The sequence below is a fragment of the Myotis davidii genome, unplaced genomic scaffold, assembly GCF_000327345.1.
Source record: "Myotis davidii unplaced genomic scaffold, ASM32734v1 scaffold44, whole genome shotgun sequence".
NCBI classification, from domain to species: Eukaryota; Metazoa; Chordata; class Mammalia; order Chiroptera; family Vespertilionidae; genus Myotis; species Myotis davidii.
The window spans coordinates 2,439,265-2,458,342 of NW_006299705.1; the positions used below are offsets into that span (position 1 = coordinate 2,439,265).

Below are 19,078 nucleotides of genomic sequence, written 5' to 3' on the forward strand. Positions count from 1 at the left end.
GCAGCTGAATGATTCTGAGTTCAGGGCAGGCTGTTTCCAGGAAAAGGAAGTGGGCCTCCCTTGTGTGTGATATTGTTGTAAATGTAGAAAACAGTTCATAGGGAATCAGATCAGGTTCTAGTCCAATTCTGGCACTTACTGGCCTTGAGGCTAATCAGGTCACTAACCACAAGCAATACTGTTTTCACATCCACGAACAAAGATAATAGTTGATCTTCTGACTTCTTAGGAGTTTTGTGAAAGAATATACATAAAAGTGTTTTACACACAGTGCTATGCAAGTCCTAGCATCTCCATGTTGGAAAAAATCTTTAGAGACCATTGGCATTATTATTTATTTTATAAATAAGAAAACGGGTTCAGAAAGGTTAAATGATTTGACCTAGATCAGCGGTTCTCACTCCAGGCTGCATATTAGAATCGCCTGGAAATCTTTTAAAAAATATTACCACTTGGTCTTTAACTCAGACTATTAGGTCAGAAGCTAAGGGCCTGGAGTCCACTAGGCAATGGTAGATTTAAAAGCTCCCAAGTGATTCTAATATGTAGGCAGGATTGAAAACTGTTGCCCACATCATATAACTTATCAAGGGTGGTATCAGGAACAAGCATGGTCTCCTGTCTCCCACAGAAGAGAGATCACTCTGCCATATCAGGATGATAGCTAACAGCCAGGAGACTGTCAGTGACAGCAAGTAGTGATGCCCAATGGGAGTAAGCAGGATTCCCATGGTTAGGCCCAGCTGCTTGGGTAGGAAGTATGAGTCATCTCTTGGTCTTGTGGCTCTGTCATTCTGTCTGATGCAGGACAAGACCTAGTTTTATGGCATTTCTTGCCTGACAACCAACCATTCCTGGTCCCATAGCCTCACCAACATTCTTAAGACTAGTCAGTTGAAATATTCATATTTACCAATGTAACAAAAGTTCCCTTCATCAAGAAGTGACTGTGAATTCAGGAGTTACTTCAAGACAAGAGGAGGTAGAGGCAATTTCTGTGGTAAATTTTAAAAGAGGCTTTTAAAATAAACTATTTAAATAAAGCAACTCACTGGAGTAGAGTTTCTTATCTAGAGCAGTGGTCGGCAAACTGCGGCCCCTTGAGTGTGGCTTTTCCACAAAATACCACGCGAGGGCGCGCACGTACAGTGTGATTGAAACTTCGTGGCCCATGCGCAGAAGTCGGTATTTTGTGGAATAGCCACACTCAAGGGGCCAAAGAGGCGCATGTGGCTTGCGAGCCGCAGTTTGCCGCCCACTGGCTTCGAGTATTTACTAGAAGTATATGCATGGCCTATAGAAATTTTAAAAACTGTTCCTGTTTTTAGAACAATTTTTAAAAAATATAATCCTGTTCCGATAATCAGTACGAGTATCTTATATCCAAGATTTGCACTAATATTGATGTCCACATTTGCATTTGGCTTCACTATCACATAGATGTTAAACAATACAACCCTAATTGACATGACTAATAAGAAAAGATCAGAAGCAATGTGGTATGTAAATGAAGTACAGAGTGAGGGCTAAATGATGTCACAGTTATTCAAAAGCAGAATGCAATAGTTCTAGTAGAGAAAAAGAGTAGGTAGGAGACTTGAGTCATCAGTAGGCACACTGTAACAGAGGTATGTAAGCTCAAAAGAACCTAAGCTGTAACAATCAGTACCATATTTATACTGAGCATAGACTCAGTTTCAGCAAAATAATATAATCTATCATAAGTTTAAGAAACGTTGTAAAAAAAGGAATTTCCATGGGTTAAGTGTTAATTACTAATATGCAAATATGATTTATGAATCCATGGAAAGGATTGGGCAGAGTGAATTGAAAGCAGATGGCCAGTTGACTCCAGGGGTTGAAAGTTAAAAAACAAAAAAGGACAGAGAAAATGTAATACAGTGACCATTTAAAATGCACTGATATAAGGAATTGAAAGAGTTCTGGAAGCACCTGCCACAAAGTCTAGGAGACCAGAATGCTGTGTTTAGGGACACAGACCAAGAGCAGGGGTTATGAGAAAGGGTGAGCAGGGCTTGGACAAAAAAAAAGAGGAAACTCTGCCTCTTACTAGTGCTGGACTGAGCCTTACTGTAATAGTGAGTGGAGGCTGAAGACATCTGCAGTTCTGTGAAACAGTTATGGTGGATGTCCAATTTTCACACTTTCCTGGGTGAATCATTGCAAGACTGTCCCTTAAGTGGTGCCATAGACATCTGGAAGTGGCTGGTCATTGGACCTCAAGGGTGTCAGTCATTAATAGTTTTCAAATTGGTGGTCAGACTGGGTTTATAAGTCAGAAGACCTAACTGAGAGGGAGGCTACTAAGTCTGGGAAGTATGAATGAAAAGAAATATTTCTTTTGGGGGGAGCTAGCAATTCATAGATAAAACTATGTTCAAACATAAAAATGAACCATAACTTCTGTGGGTCTTAAGGCCCTTGCTGGTTCCTTCTGTCTTTAGGAGAAGATTCTGTCAGAAGGCTGATAACATATTAATAAATTATTAAAGTCAACAGTGGTTCCAAATTTTCTACATGGAGTCACAAGGACCTGAAATCACTTGGTGTCAAGAAAATTGGGGCATTCAAATTTCTGAGACTAAGTGAGGAGCAAGGAAGGAGGCCCTTCCCCCAGGGAATTCTGGCAAATAGAAGTTGTGGGAGAAAGCATGTAGCATATTGCAGAAGGGACACCTGGGGACAAAAATGATCTTGGAGAACTTGCAGATTTCTTTATAAGAAAATAAGTAAGTACTTTTATCATTTTAAAAAAATGTATCTTTCCATTTGAGCATGAAGTGAAAGATGACCCACCTTACTCCAAGCATAATTCCAGGTCACATGACTGTCGCCTCCTAGAAGATCGTTTAGCCAGGTGACTGGATTTTGATAAATCTGACCATTTTCTACCTTAATTTTACCACTCAATAAAACACTGGCTTTGTGGGTAGTCTCCTGAAGAAAAAAAATGTTAATATTAAAATATAGATGAAATATGTGAACTTCTGTTTCTGGCCATGAAGTAACAGGGACTAGATTTGCACGAGCAACTGACGCAACCAAAAAACAAAATATATGAAAACAATGGTTTAAAAACCCTTAAAACTCAATAAAAAACAAGAAAACAATAAAAAGGAACAAAAGATTTGAACAGACATTTCACTAAAGAATAAATATGAAGGCAAATGGCACATGAAAAGATACTCACCATAACTAATCATTAAGAAATGTAAATTAAAACCACAACACATATACTATAGTACATATACATATTTACACTATATGTTAGCATGGCTAAAGTTAAAAGACTGATCATACTAAGTGTTGGCTAAGGAACTATAACTCTCACTGATAGCTGGTGGGAATGTAAAATGTTACAAACTTCGGCAATTTCTTAAAAAGTAAAATATACACTTACCATATATAATTTTGCCACTCCACTCTCAATTACTTACCCAAGAAATAATGAAAGTCTGTGTCAGACCAAAACTGTATATCAATGTTCGTAATAGCCTTTTTTGTAACAACCAACAATTGGAAACAATCTAAATGTCTACCACAGATGAATTAATAAACTGTAGTATCCTATATAATAATCCTATATAATAACAGAGGAATATGCAAATTATCCGGGACGCCCTCACATCATGACCATTCAGCAAGGTGGGCGGGGCTGTGGGGCGGGACTCTGGGTCTCGCATGATTTTGTTCCACCCAGGCAGATTCCCCTGCAGCCCCACAGCCAAATCCCAACACAGACCTGGGGTTTACTAAACTTTACTGGAGCTTCTCCCCACACCCCCATCCCCTGCCCCTAGGACCATGCTGCCCGCAGCAGGGCCAGCAGCCTCCTGACAGGGGGCCGGTGGCCAGGGAGAGCCAAGTGGGGCAGGGCGGCAGGGAGCCACGGAGGGGTGGGGCGGCCAGAGCCAAGTTCCCGGGGGTCTGAAGAGAGCACCTGACAGAAGCCCAGACTGCAAAGGAAGAGTAAGCAGCTACGGGGAGCTCTTCCAATCCCCCTACATGGACACCCTACCCCAGCCCCTGCACCCCCAGGGGGAACGCGGAGGCTGACTGGACGGGGAGAAGACCCAGCCTCGGGGGTAGCCACAGCCCACACCTCCGACTCCCAATCTCTTCCCCTGCTACCCCTGCCAGGGGCGCCCACAACAATGGCAATGACCCATCAGCGCCCCTGAAACACCCGGGACCCACAGCCCGCCACTGCTGGGCCCCCTCCGCTGGGACTGGGCATGCCTCTCCTCCCTACAACTCCAGACCCAGGTGGAGGCAGGCCCCAGTGGCCCCCCAGGGTCAGACCCATTCGCCCTGATAGCAGCGTAGCCATCTTCGCAGTGGAAGTGCACTGAACCTCACCATGGGGCCGAGGTTAAACCCACCCTCCTAGACCACCTGGCTCCGCCCTGGCCCGGCCCCCACCCCACTCCAGGAGACTGGAGCCCTGCACTGAGCACCTACAGCTGTGAAATGGCCACATACAATTTAAAGAATGGCACAAGTGGGGAGGTTTGACAGTTACTCCCCCTTCGGCCTCACCATCCCCCTAGTGTCCCCTTACCGCCCCCCAAGCCAGCACCTCCAGGGAGGACCAACACTACAGGGCTGCTGGCCAGAGCCCGCTCGAGGCCTGTGGAACCCTCTGCAAAGCATTGATAGCTACAGTCCCAGGAAACAATCATGCCCTCCTCCCCTAATCAGCACCTGCTACCTGCAAGGGTACCCGTGAGCTTAAAAATAACAATCCTTTCCCATTTAGACATCACTTACTTGATGAAACATTTCTAGGTTTATTAGCTCAGAACCTCCTCATGACAACCCAGTGAGGTAGGCAGAGAAGAGATTATAATTCCCATGGTATATGCGTATGTATGCAGAAATGAAGCTCAGAGAGGAAAAGTGTCAAGCCCAGTGGTTCCCAAGGTGCAGCACACCCCCCACAGGGGGGCAATTTGATTTTTAAGTGGGGGCAATTTGAGAATGAGTTAACAGTGAATATTCTGCATTTCTTATAGTTCTAGGGGGCCTCATCTACAGCATATCCTACATAATAAAAGGCTAATATGCAAATGACCGAATGGTGGAATGACTGGTCACTATGACACACCCTGACCACCAGGGGGCAGACACTCAATGCAGGAGCTGCCCCTGGTTGTCAATGTGCTCCCACAGGGGGAGCGCTGTTCAGCCAGAAGCTGGGCTCATGGCTGGCGAGCACAGCGGCAGTTGGTGGGAGCCTCTCCCGCCTCCATGGCAATCTAAGGACATCTGACTGTTGGCATAGTGGGCCTAAGCTGTCAGTTGGACATGTCCTCAGGGCTCCCGGACTGCGAGAGGGTGCAGGCCAGGCTGAGGAACTCCCCCACTCCCAGTGCATGAATTTCGTGCACCGGGCCTCTAGTATACATATAATGAACTAATACTCAGCAATGAAAATAAACTACTGATACATGCTACAATAGGGATGAATTTCAAATAATTATGCTCAGAGAAAGAAGCCAGACAAAAATAAATACATACGGTATAATTCCACTTATATAGAATTTTTGAATATGCAAACTAATGTATATGGACAGAAAGCAGACCAATAATTGTCTAGACATTGGCATGGGAAGGGAGCAGATGAAGGAGGTGTACAAAAGGACACACAGGAGCTTTGGGGGTTGATGTGTATTGTTTGTGGTCATGGCTACATAGGTGTATACATATGTCAAAACTTGTCAGACTGTATACTTTAAATACGTGTATTGTATTGTATGTCAATTATATCTTAATAAAACTGTTAATATAAAAAGTTGTATTAAAATTTAATTATAGCTAATCCAGAGAATTAACCACAACTATCAAAATATGAGTTAATGAAACTAATTTACTAAATAAAATGTAATTTGCTCTGGCTAATCTGAGGTAGGTACTACTTAGCAATAAACTGGTTGACAGGCAAGCAAATAAGAACACTCAGGAATCTGAGATCAAGCTACTAATTTGGTCTTTAAATTATAGTTTGAAGCTTTAAATGTTTGGGGGGTTTTTTGCTCCTAACTTATAAGTAAAGCTTGCTAACTAGGAAAAGCCCAATTACCCAGAGATGGAAAGGGTTGGAAACATAGGTCATTCAGATTAAATTCCAGTTAGCCTGGACTGATATCTGTAGGATGGTCATAAGAAAGAAAGCATTCCTGGACTCTGCAATCTTTGCTACTCTGAATTCCTCTTTCAAAAAGTGAAAGTGGGGAGGGAGGAAAGGAAGCCTCTTTTGTCAGCATTTCTAGCAGAACCTTTTTTCCTTTACTTTACTTTTATGCATATGTGATGTTGTTTTAAGTGGGTCAGATTTATGCAAACTCCAAGTCACTTTTTTTTTTGTAAAAACAAACTGAGCCCTGGCTAATTTGCTCAGTGGTTAGAGTGCCCGCCCTCTGACCAAAGGGTCGCAGATTTGATTCCCGGTCAAGGGCACGTACCTCAGTTACAGGTTCAATATCCAGCCCCAGTCAGGGCGTACAGGAGGCAACCAATCGATATCTCTCTGTCTATCTGTCTCTCTGTTTCTCTGTCTCTCTCTCTCCTTTCCTCCTTCCTTTCCACTCTCTCTCTCTAAAATCAAACAAGCAAACAAACAAACAATGGAAAAAATATCTTGGGGTAAGGATTAAAAAAACACACACAGAAAAACAACAAAGTTCCTACGGAAGATGAATTTATGCTTACCTCTTATCAGGGGAAGCTTCAGCAGTACGCTGGTAGTTTCCAAAATTTTGGAATCAAAGCCAGCTCCAGCTTACTATTTTTATGTTGCTCTTAAATCCTTCCTGGTGCAATATAATTTCGGTCTGAGAGCCCACAGATAGTTGGGACTAAAATGTATAGGGAAATTCTAGAAGCATTATTTCATTTGCTAAGAATACAATGGTTATGGTCCCTCCATTCAAGAAGCCCAGCCAAACCCCATTTCACTAGTTGGAGGTAAATGCCTACACTATGCAACAGCAAAATTTATTCACTTTTAAAATTTAGATCATTTTAGAGGAGAAAAAAAAGATACCTGTGTTTTGAATTCCAAAACGTTATTTCCTGGACTAATTCTTCCTAGTGCTATCAGATCCTTTATCTGCATACGCTTCTTTTTAGGAGCTGTGATGTAGTTTAAAGGCTTTTTTGCAGTATGCTGAGGGCCAGACCCAGAGGAGGAGGTGCTCTGACTGTCATTTGCATGTGGAACAGCAAAAGCTGAATTTTTAAGATATGGTTTCATCTGATGCCCCATATCACTGCCTAAGTCATCAATATCTTGATGTGTCAGGGTTTCCGATGTCCCCCTAGGTGGTTGCTGGGAAGCTGTTCTCTTGTGTCCTCTTTTTGGATCATAATTGGAAAGAGTCTGACCACAAATACCAGTGGATGAATGGGCATTTGGGACAAGTACACTTGTGGTTTCTGATGTATTTAATGGGCCAGTTAGTGCTGAAGAACTATAGGATTCATGACCTTTGGTTGTATGTGCTGTAAGATCATTTTCTTTTTGTAAATATTCTGCTTGAGCAATAAAAGCAACAGGTTGGGGTGGTAATTTAATCTTCTTAGTGCCATTTGAAGGTCTGGAGTTTGAAAATTCATCCAAGGAGCAGTCACTGACATTTCGTCTAGAATTCAGCTTAATTTCAGAAAAGTCTTCCCTTCTCACTGTCTCTAAATTTAGACAAGTGTTGGTATTTTGGCTGTCGTTCCACGTTTCCAGAGACAACTGTGATTCCTGTATGCTTTCACAAACAGAGCTGGCAGGAGAAAATGAACCCGCCTGGGGCTGCACTGAATTTTCCAGGCTGGTAAGCTCTTGGTTGTCCTTTTCACAAGAGATCTCTGAGCTGGATGGCAGTTTCCTCAAACTAAGACCAGACACAGATGTAACATTCTTATAGTTTTGAATTTTCTGGCTTATTTTTTTCTGTTTTTTTGCCACAACTAAAAGGCTCTTCTGTCTCATGGCCAAGTTAGCCAGTTGTTCTCTTAGGACACCATGCTTAAATGATTCTATAGAAACCCTATAGTAAGAAACAGAAGAGACAAAAATACAAAGTAAAAAGCTTTTTAAAAAGCAGTCATTTGCACTTTAAAGATACTTTCTTTCAATTTAAATTTGACCACCACAAAGTACACAAGGTTCTGTCTTTGTAAATGCATTTTCTTTGAGAGGAAACTGACTCTTAAGGTAAGTGAGTTTGCCTTTCTAAGGAGGTGGCAGTGTGGTTATCCACATTTATACCCACATTTATATTCAGATCATTATTTAGCAGTTGTGAGTCAACCCTAAAAGAGAAACAAAACATGGGTAGTCTATCCGGGTATCTACTAGTCCTTTACTTGGAAGCTAGCAATTGGTGGCCGATTCTTAACCATGCTTTAAGTTTCAAGTTTGGTTACCTGTTTATAGTGGAAAAGTGTATAAAGAAGTAAAATTTGGAAGTTCCACTCAAGTCCCCTTAATTTTAGAAGAGTGAGATTGTTTTGAGAATAATTATGCCTGAGCTAATATGAGAAATTCAGTTCAACAAGTAATTACTGTAATTGTACTGAGCATTTTCAAGTCCAGAGGGACTTCTCAGACAAGCATTAACCAATATGCCTCCCCCAAACCAAATCTCTCAGGGCTAGAGGACTAAGTGGGAGAAAATGGCTCGCCCACACCTCTGTTTTTTTGTTAGATTCCACAGCTACCACCTCCTGGACATCCTGTGACACCTTGTTTCCAGTAGTTCTCAAACTTTTTGTTCTCAGGATTATTTTATACTCCTAAAAATTACTGAGAAACCCAAAGAGCTTTTGTTTATATGGGTTATATCTATCAATATTTACTGTTTGGAAAATAAAACTGAAAAAATTTAAAAACACAATACCCAAGCACACATTCCATTCACTATTAGAGTGATGATGTCATCACACACTATGTGGCCTAAATAAAATTCCATGAGAGAATGAGAGCAAAAAAGGGCAAATAACATTTTAGTATTCTTAAAAAATAGTTCTGACTTCATAGACCCCTTGAAATAGTGTCAGGGATCCTTAGGAACCACCCATTTAAGAGCAGCTGTTTTAAGAAAAGCAGTAAAATAGATATCTGTTTTTTCTGTCACAGTTTAGAGTTGTTGCTGCTAAACTCCAAGTATACTGGGTATTAAAGTAGATGTAAGTGTAAGAAACAGAAAGAATAAATCAGATTAACAACTGATAGCATAAAATGCAAGAAAATAAAGAAAAAAGAATTTAACAATATCACATTTTAAACTATGTGAAACAGAGGCTTCAGACAAAATGGCAGCATAGGTAAATGCAATACTCAAATCTTTCCACAATCATATAAAAAATACAACTAGCCCTGGCCGGTTTGACTCAGTGGATAGAGTGCCGGCCTGCAGACTGAAGGGTCCCAGGTTCGATTTTGGCCAAGGGCATATGCCCGAGTTGCGGGCTCTATCCCCAGTGAGGGGCATGCAGGAGGTGGCCGATCAATGATTCTCTCTCATCATTGATGTTTCTATGTCTCTCTCCCTTTTCCTTCCTCTCTGAAATCAATAAAAATATATATTTAAAAAAAATAATAAAATAAAATAAAAAATACAACTAATTTTTAGAACCATCATTCAGAACTGCCTGAAATTTAGCTGAATGGAAGTTCCACAACTAGGGAATTAAAGAAGTCTCATAGAAACCAGTAGGAGGGGTGGAGGCATGGAATAGGCTGGTGTGGCAGTTTTTAATTGGGAGGGATATCTTGGCTACAGAGATCCCCCCTGAGGAGTGAGGGATGCCAGCCCCATATCAGACCTCTAGCCCAGGGTTCCAGAGCTGAGAAAAGAAGTCTCTATAACTTTGGGTTGTAAAAACCAGCGGGGATTATGACCGAGTGACATGGAGGCTGCTGGAGTCCTGGGCAGTTCCTCTTAAAGGGCCCACACATTAACTTATTTGGACTTATTCCCTCTGAGCTATCTCATTGGGGCAGCAGCTTGAAAGGAACCAGGGACATACAGGGAGTAACTAAATTGTCTGGTATCAGTGCAAGAGCTGGGGAGAAGCTTTCTCCCAGACGAAAGTGCTGGCAGAGGCCACTGTTCCTTTGCTCAGCCCTTCCCCAACAGAGCCGAGAGACGGGTGCTAAGTCTGAGTCTCTATCAATTTGGATCACATTTTTCGCTCCATTCTGGTGATTCCCTGTCACCCTGCCCTACCCAACTTGGGGGCTTATCCAAGCCATTTCCAGTGGCTTTTCCATACAACTGTACTCTCTTGCCTCAGAGGACAGGCTTTCCTAAAATCTCTCAAACAAGCAGCAACTGGCCTCAGTGTACCTCATATCTCTTGCTAAGTGGCCCCAGGCCTGGCACTACTTGCAGCCTGCCTTGGCTCAGAGCTTGGCCTCTCCTGGGTACCTCCAAACCCCAAACAAGTAGCAGCCATCTGCAGATAACTCTGTAGCTAATGCCAGGTGGGCCCAGGCAAGGCACCAGAACCTCCCTGGAGGCCCCAGAGTGAGTGCACTCAGTGGACAGCTTCAGACCATACTGAATTACAACGCTACCACCTCCATGAGTGATACACTCAAGGAAGCTCCCATAAGACTGTCAGGTGATTTTTTAACAGAAACTTTGCAGGCCTGAAGAGAGTGTCAAGAAATACTCAAAACAATGAAAACTAAGGACCTACAACCAAGATTACTCTACCCAGCAAGGTTATCATTTAGAATTAAAGGTCAGATAAGAGCTTCCCAGACAAGAAAGGTCAAAGGAGTTCACTGCCACCAAACCAGTATTACATGAAATGTTAAAGGGTCTTCTTTAAGAAGAACAAAAAAGATTAAAAATATGACCAACATAATGGCAATATCTATCAACAATTGAATCAAAAAATAAAAATAAGTGAGAAAGCAGAACAGAAATAGACTCATAGATACAGAGAACATTTTGATGGTTGCCAGATGGGAAGGGGATTGATGGGATGGATGAAGAAGGTGAAGGGATTTAGAAGTATAAATTAGTAGTTATAGTATATTCATGGGGGTGTAAAGTACAGCACAGGGAATATAGTTAATATTCTAATAACTATATATAGTATCAGATGGGTATGAGATTTTTCAGGAAGCTCACATAGTAAGTTTTATAATGTCTAATCACTGATGTGTACACCTGAAACTAATGTAATACTGTATGCCAACTGTAATTGAAAAATAAAAAATGATTAAAAGTAAAAATAAATTAAAAAATAAAACTATGTGAAACAAAGAGTTCAGACACAAAATAAAAGTTTTCTTTAGTTTGTAAGATTTTAAGTCTTACAGCAATTTTTTAAAAAAATATATTTTATTAATTTTTTACAGAGAGGAAGAGAGAGAGATAGAGAGCTAGAAACATGGATGAGAGAGAAACATCGATCAGCTGCCTCCTGCACATCCCCCACTGGGGAAGCGCCCACAACCCAGGTACATGCCCTTGACCAGAATCGAACCTGGGACCTTTCAGTCCGCAGGCTGACGCTCTATCCACTGAGCCAAACCGGTTTCGGCGGTCTTAAAGCAATTTTAATAAGGATTTATACTTGAAACCCTAACTGATCAAGAATTTCCAAAATTCTTTTTTTTTAAAATATATTTTATTGATTTTTTTACAGAGAGGAAGGGAGAGAGATAGAGAGTTAGAAACATCGATGAGAGAGAGACATCGATTGGCTGCCTCCTGCACATCTCCTACTGGGGATGTGCCCGCAACCCAGGTACATGCCCTTGACCGGAATCGAACCTGGGACCTTTTAGTCCGCAGGCCGACGCTCTATCCACTGAGCCAAACCGGTTTCGGCGTAAAACTCTAAGTATCTTGTTAATCAGAGGACGTAAGAAAAATTGAAGCTAGCCTTCTCCAAAGTCCCCTAGAAAATGCCAGGTGGGCCCAGGCAAGGCACTGGAACCTCCCTGAAGGCCCCAGAGTCATTGCACTCAGTGGACAGCTTCTTTTATTCAATTCCCCATCTGTAGGTCTTATAAGCTCAGTGGCTTTATAGAAAGGAATTTATGATACTTACTCACTAAAGAGTAAAGAAAAATGGGGATAAAGATAGATTTATAATAAAAATAAAAACTGATTTAAAAATAAGTTCAGAAAAAAATCTGAATATGCAATGGATGCCTAAGGATTATAAGACAAGAATATAAAGGAAAAGAAATATTACTTGTGAATAAAGAATAGGGTTAAAAATATATCTGAATATTCATTGCAGCATTATTCACAACAGTTAAGACATGGAAACAACTTAAGTGTCCATCAATGAATAATGAAAATGTAACACACATACAGTGGACTATTATTTAGCCACAAAAAGAAGGAAATCCTGCCATTTGCGATAACATGGATGAACTTTGAGGGCATTATGCTAAGTGAAAGTCAAACAAAAAAACAAACACCCTATGATCTCACCTATATATGATATATCTATAGATACAGATATAGATATATAGATATATAGATATTCCGAGAACAGGAGGTCGGGGGCAGGAGGTGGCTGATATAAGTGAAGGTGGTCAAAAAGTACAAACATCCAGTTATAAAATAAGTAAGTCATGGGGATGTAATGCACAGCATGGTGGTTACAGTTAATAATACTGTATTGTACATTTCAAAGTTCCTAAGAGAACAGATCTTAAAAGTTCTCATCACAAGAAAAAAAATAGATAATGCCCAAACAAGAAAATATCCTATATAATAAAAGCCTAATATGCTAAGTGTCCAGTCATCTGGTCATCCGTTCAACCAATCAAAGCATAATATGCTAATGATATGCTAAGGCCACTCAACTGCTCTCTATGACATGCACTGATCACTAGGGGGCAGATAGTCAACCGGTCGACCAGTTGCTATGTCATGCACTGACCACCAGGGGGCAGACACTCTGACCAGTAGGTTAGCTTGCTGCATCTTTCTCAACCAAGGATGAGAAGCCCTAGCCAGTTCCGCTAAATGTATAGAGCGTTGGCTTGTGGACTGAAGGGTCCCGGGTTCAATTCCGATCAAGGACAAGTACCTCAGTTGCAGGCCCCAGGCCTGGTAAGGGCTCATGCACTGGTAAGGGCATGTGCAGGAGGCAACCAATGAATGTATTTCTTTCACATGGGTATTTCTCTGTCTTTCCCTCTTTCTTACACTATTTCTAAAAATCAATGGAAAAATATCCTCAGGTGAAGATTTAAAAAAAAAAAGGATGAAAAGAGGTAGATAACCCATATAATCAGGATAAAACTCCTTAAGAACCCTGAGAACTTAGAAGTACATAAAACAAATAAATATACATAATTAAACTGCTTAGGGGAACAACATCTGTAATAGCAAAAAAAAACAAAACTGCCGAACCGGTTTGGCTCAGTGGATAGAGCATTGGCCTGTGGACTGAAGGGTCCCAGGTTCGATTACGGTCAAGGGCATGTACCTTGGTTGCGGGCACATCCCCAGTAGGGGGCGTGCCGGAGGCAGCTGATGGATCTCTCTCATCAATGTTTCTAACTCTCTATCCCTCTCCCATCTTCTCTGTAAAAAATCAATAAAATATATATTTTTAAAAAATTAATGTAAAAAAATTGAGTTTACTAAGGAAAAAAATTTATTTTGGGGATTCATGACCAGAAAGACTTTCATAAAATTTTTGGCTGTAGACAAGTTTTCTACAGCTTTTGGTTTCCTGAATATTTCTAGTAATGAAGAAAAATATCTTTCTAGGAAGTACAATTCCCTGTGGAGGTAATAGATTAGATAAAGTTATTTTTTGGTCCTAAGCAACAGTCTTAAGAATTTGTATTCTAAGAAATTCTAGGCCTAACTATTATAGCTAAAAATGTATAAATTCTAATAACTCTAACACACTCCTATTTTTTCCACTCACCTGTATTTTTTAGCCAGATCATCCCTTTCTGCCTTCTGTTTGGCAAGCACATTATCCATAATCTCTTTTATCTCTAACATCTTTTCAGTGTATTGCTCTAGAAACACAGTAATAAAGTAAAAAGTCAGTTAACTGAGAGATAGCAAATGTTGAATTTGGTCACATAGGACTCAGCCTTGCTGTTAATTTTAAAAAGTTATTATTTCCTTACCCTTTTCCCCAATATCAGTGGTCCAGATATATAAATCAAGGCTTAATGACTTACATCACCATATGGAAGTACCCTAACATCTATAGGTAAGAACACTGTACCAAGAAAGAGCCAGCCAGCTTGAGTTCTAATCCTGCTACCCTATTGACTAGTCTGAAATGGGGCAAGTCACATGACCTCTATGGTCAGCTTCCATATCTGTGAAATGCGGGGGGTAAAGGAAGATAAATAGGAAGGTAAGTATTTTGCCTATTAAAATTATTTACTTTTTAAATGCCAAAAAAATACATTATCGTTGTAAAAAATAATTTCAAACAAAATGAATGTTTACCCAGAGGAAAAGTAAGAGTATCCCACTCACCGCCCTGCCTCACCTCTATTTTACTTTATAAAAGAGACTGCTGTAAATGCTTTGTGGTAGTGTATATATTTGTGTGTACATATCCTATCTAATAGACAACAAGGGTAATTGACCATACCTTCGCTATGCTTCGCATTGGCTAATCAGGGTGATATGCAAATTAACCGCCAACAAAGATGGCAGTTAATTTGCATACATAGGCTCCAAGTGGTGGAGCCAAGCCAAACGGCCCTGAAGCTGGCCAAGCAGTGAGGCCTCACGGCCCCGGGATCAGTGGAGCAGCGAAGCCTGACTGCTGGGCAGTGGGGGGGGGTGGGGGGGCCCCTCGAGCCAGAGCCCAGCCAGAGCAAAGGCCTGGGTCCTGGGTGCCAGAGGAAAACTGGTGCCAGCAGCCAAGGGAAGCGAAGGCCTAATGCACGAATCTCTTCGTGCAACAGGCTTCTAGTTAAATATATTTATGTAATGTATTGTTATATATATATTTAAACTATAAAACTACATATGTGTGTTTAAAAATAATAATTGTGTGTCCTGATCAGTTTGGCTCAGTGGATAGAGCGTCGGCCTGGGGACTGAAGGGTCCCAGGTTCGATTCTAGTCAGGGGCATGTACCTTAGTTGCGGGCACATCCCCAGTCGGGGTTGTGCAGGAGGTAGCTAATCAATGTTTCTCTCTCATCGATGTTTCTGACTCTCTATCCCTCTCCCTTTCTCTCTGTAAAAAATTAGTAAGATATATATTGAAATAAAAAAATAAAAATAATAATAATAATAATTGTGCTGTCAGTTCTTGCTCTTTATTCTTAACACTTAGCAAGGGCTATATAAAATTGAAGGTCACTTATAGATCTATATAAAGTAAGTTTTGTAATTAAAATTTTCCTACTTTCTTCTATTGCCTCCTAAGTAAAGGTATCATGCACTCCCCCGGCCCCATCATAAACCCACAGGATGTACACATAAATACCAATTATGTCCAAATACAGAGTCCCAAGTAGGAAATTGAAACTTAGGTTTGATTTCTTTTAAGATCATCTGCTATTCATTTCACTTTTGGTACTGTTCCCTTGTGTTTTTGACTAATTTTTTAAACCAATGCATATTTTCTATATAATTTAACTAGAGAAAATCAATAGTGAGAAATAACATGAAGTTCATGGTTGGAATTAGTTCCAGAACCTGCCTTTGCAATTTAGACAAATGATTTGATAATTATAGAATAAGTGTTTCCAGAGTAATTTTTGACTCCTCAAAAAGGTTAGTGTCACAATGTGATGCATGTGCTAACAAAGGGGGGAATGTCTATGATCATTAAGAATTTAGCCTGGCCAGCATGGCTCAGTGGTTGAGCGTTGACCTATGAACCAGGAGGTCATGGTTCGATTCCCAGTCAGGGCACATCCCGCCGTTGCGGGCTAGTTCCCCAGTAGGGGCATGCAGGAGGCAGCTGATCAATGATTCTCTCTCATCATTGATGTTTCTATCTCTCTCTCTGTCTCCCTCTCCCTTCCTCTCTGAAATCAATAAAACTATATTTTTTAAAAAGCTGTGGTACATTTACACCATGGAATACTATGTAGCAGTAAAAAAGAAGAATCTCTTACCCTTTGAGACAGCATGGAGGGACCTGGAGAGTATTATGCTAAGTGAAATAAGCCAGTCAGAGAAAGACAAGTACCACATTATCATATTTACCTGCATCTTCGGGGGTTCTTATTTCAAACTCCAATAAAATTTCCTGTTTTTCTTCTATATCTTGTAGAATGGCACTTATGGTCTGATGCTATCAAATGAAAATATTAAAACTTCATTGTAAGAAAGTAGATATTTCTCTCTGATATGCAATTGACAAATGCACAAAAGTGTTATTAAAAATACTCATTTCTCTTTATATTCAAAATGTACTCATGCTTTGTTTAACCTTAAGTGTATAAATACTGCACATTTGAGGGAAAAAATAAACTGAAATATATCTTGATTTAAGCAGCAGTTCTATTCCTGGAAAACAGAATGTAAGAGTAGCAACCATTTAAAGAATCATAATTTTTCATTGACTTCTGTCATAATTATAGGTGTAGGAGAAAAAACAATAACTCAGCACATAATATTTAAAGGTAACATATATACAACAAGTTTACTTTAAAGCCTTATGACTATCATTGCACCTGATTAAAATATCACATATGATATTAGAAATACAAAACATTACTTTCAAAAACTCAGAAAGGGGATTTAAGACCACATCTTTATACCCTTGTTACTATTAATCTTCCTTCCTGGAACGTCTTCAATTTATTCTGCCCAGATCCCTCCCTTCTTATGAGAGATGAAGTAATAAAAGTGAACTCTTGAACCAAACTGCCTGGGTGTGAATTCTGACTCCATCTCTTCCTGGCTGGTGACTCCAGCAGGTCATTTATCCTTCCTGCTTGAAATGAGTAACATATGTGAAGTGGTTAGGACAGTATCAGCACAAAGTAAGAAAGAGCTCAATTAATACTGCTTATTATTATTATATAAAACCCATCTCACACACAAAACCTCTTAATCCACACTGGTTTTTCCTTTCTCTGAATTACTTAACAATTTCAGGGCTACAGAATTTAGGATTAATATGCATGTCTTACAAATTCTATTTCTCCATCAAGATAATGAGATCTTGTCATCAGGAGCTTGGTTTTTATATTTACATGTGGTTTCCACACGATTGGGTATAAAGTTGTTGCTCAATAGATAACAACTGAAGGACTGGCTCATATTACCCATCCTTTAATATATTCTCAATACACATTAATTTTTACAATGTGTAGGTTCTCAAAGCCTTCTGAAGTATGTTGCTCTAGAATTTTACTTTGGTGTCCAGAAGGGATATGGAAAATGCACATAATAAAACCATCCAACTATGTGGAAAAGCAATCTCATCGCTGTCTTTTATAAAATGAATCAAAACTAAACTACAAAATACAAACATGCAAAACAATGAGATTTACTTCTTTGTACATGGAATGGCTATGGTAATAAAACTAAAGGACTGAATTTGTGTCCAGGCTAAGCCTCTACCTATAGATTCAAATAAAACAACTTCTGATGCTGACTTTCCTTTGTTTGCCTTATATTGTTCATGCACGTAGTCTCAGCCACCCTTGGCCATAAGCTTTCACTCCACACTAGTTCCATATTCCACCCTGGAGGATCCAGCACAATCTTCCCTCCAAGACCCCCTTCTTAGTCCTTCATTATTGCTTATATTAAAACACATACACAACAAAACAAAAAAACCTAACCTAGGACTTGTCTTTGGAACAAACAGCTTTACAGTTTATATTCTGCTTACTATAAAGCTTCACTATGATTTTATTCCAGACTTGCGATTTTTACTGTGGCAGGATCATCTTTGCCTCTGACACCTCTTAAATTTTGTATAACATAGCACAGTGGCATATGATAGGCTCTGGAGCCAGACTACCGGAGTTTAATTCTAGGATAGCTACATAATAGAAATGTAATTAAAAAAAATGTTTTTATTAATTTCAGAAAGAGGAAGGGAGAGGGAGAGAGAGATAGAAATATCAAGGATTAGAGAGAATCATTGATTGGCTGACTCCTGCACGCCCCGGATTGGGGATTGAGCCCACAACCTGGATATGCACCCTGACAGGGAATAAAACCAAGACCTCCTAAATCAGGGTTCACCCTCAACCACTGAACCACACCAGCCAGGCTAGAAATGTAATTTTGGATCAAGTGACTTAACCTCTCTTACTTCAGCTTCCTTGTCTATAAGGAAGAAAGTAATGACAATAACAGAACCTACCCAGACGGGTTATTATGATGACTAAATGTGTTAATAAAGTACATAGAGAGACCGGAAATCAAGATGGCGGCATAGGTAAACACCAGAAATTGCTGCCTCCCACAACAAATTCAAAAACACAACTAAAAGACAAAACGGACATCATCCAGAACCATAGGAAGGCTGGCTGAGTGGAAATTCTACAACTAGAAGGAAAGAGAAAAGCACACTGAGACTCAGAGGAGGTGTGGAAGTGCAGAGGTACGGAGGCGCACATGGCAGGGGTTCAGTTGCAGCTGTCTTTTTGAATCGGGAGGGAGTCACAACAAATTCAAAAACACAACTAAAAGACAAAACGGACATCATCCAGAACCATAGGAAGGCTGGCTGAGTGGAAATTCTACAACTAGAAGGAAAGAGAAAAGCACACTGAGACTCAGAGGAGGTGTGGAAGTGCAGAGGTACGGAGGCGCACATGGCAGGGGTTCAGTTGCAGCTGTCTTTTTGAATCGGGAGGGAGTCACAAGCCCCCAACTGCGCTCAAAACCAGTTCCGGGAAGTCTCTGGGGACCCAGGACTCATACGGGGAGAAACTGGACTATCTGGCAGCGGGTGATCTTGAGGGCGGCTTTCCCTCAGAGGTGCTTGCAGCCATTACCGGACACTGAGACTCCCAGCTCCTTAGGGCAGGGCTGAGGCTCCGCCATAGCTGCTTGCTCCGCCCTTTGATTCCTTGACACCCCGCCCCACCCAGGCTGCGGCAGGAGCTTTTGCAT

The 19,078-nt window shown here is 40.7% G+C and overlaps 1 protein-coding gene across 1 annotated transcript in view; it reads right to left on the reverse strand.

The window, feature by feature from the left end:
* The window catches only part of ANKRD31 (ankyrin repeat domain 31), a 124,236-nt gene that overhangs the window by 12,756 nt on the left and 92,402 nt on the right, over positions 1-19,078 (reverse strand). The window contains exons 19-22 of the mRNA XM_015571672.1: positions 16,205-16,292; positions 13,939-14,035; positions 7,067-8,063; positions 2,818-2,958 (exon numbers count right to left, since the gene is read on the reverse strand). Of these exons, the coding sequence (XP_015427158.1) occupies positions 2,818-2,958; positions 7,067-8,063; positions 13,939-14,035; positions 16,205-16,292 (1,323 nt within the window). The remainder of the gene's footprint in view (positions 1-2,817; positions 2,959-7,066; positions 8,064-13,938; positions 14,036-16,204; positions 16,293-19,078) is intronic.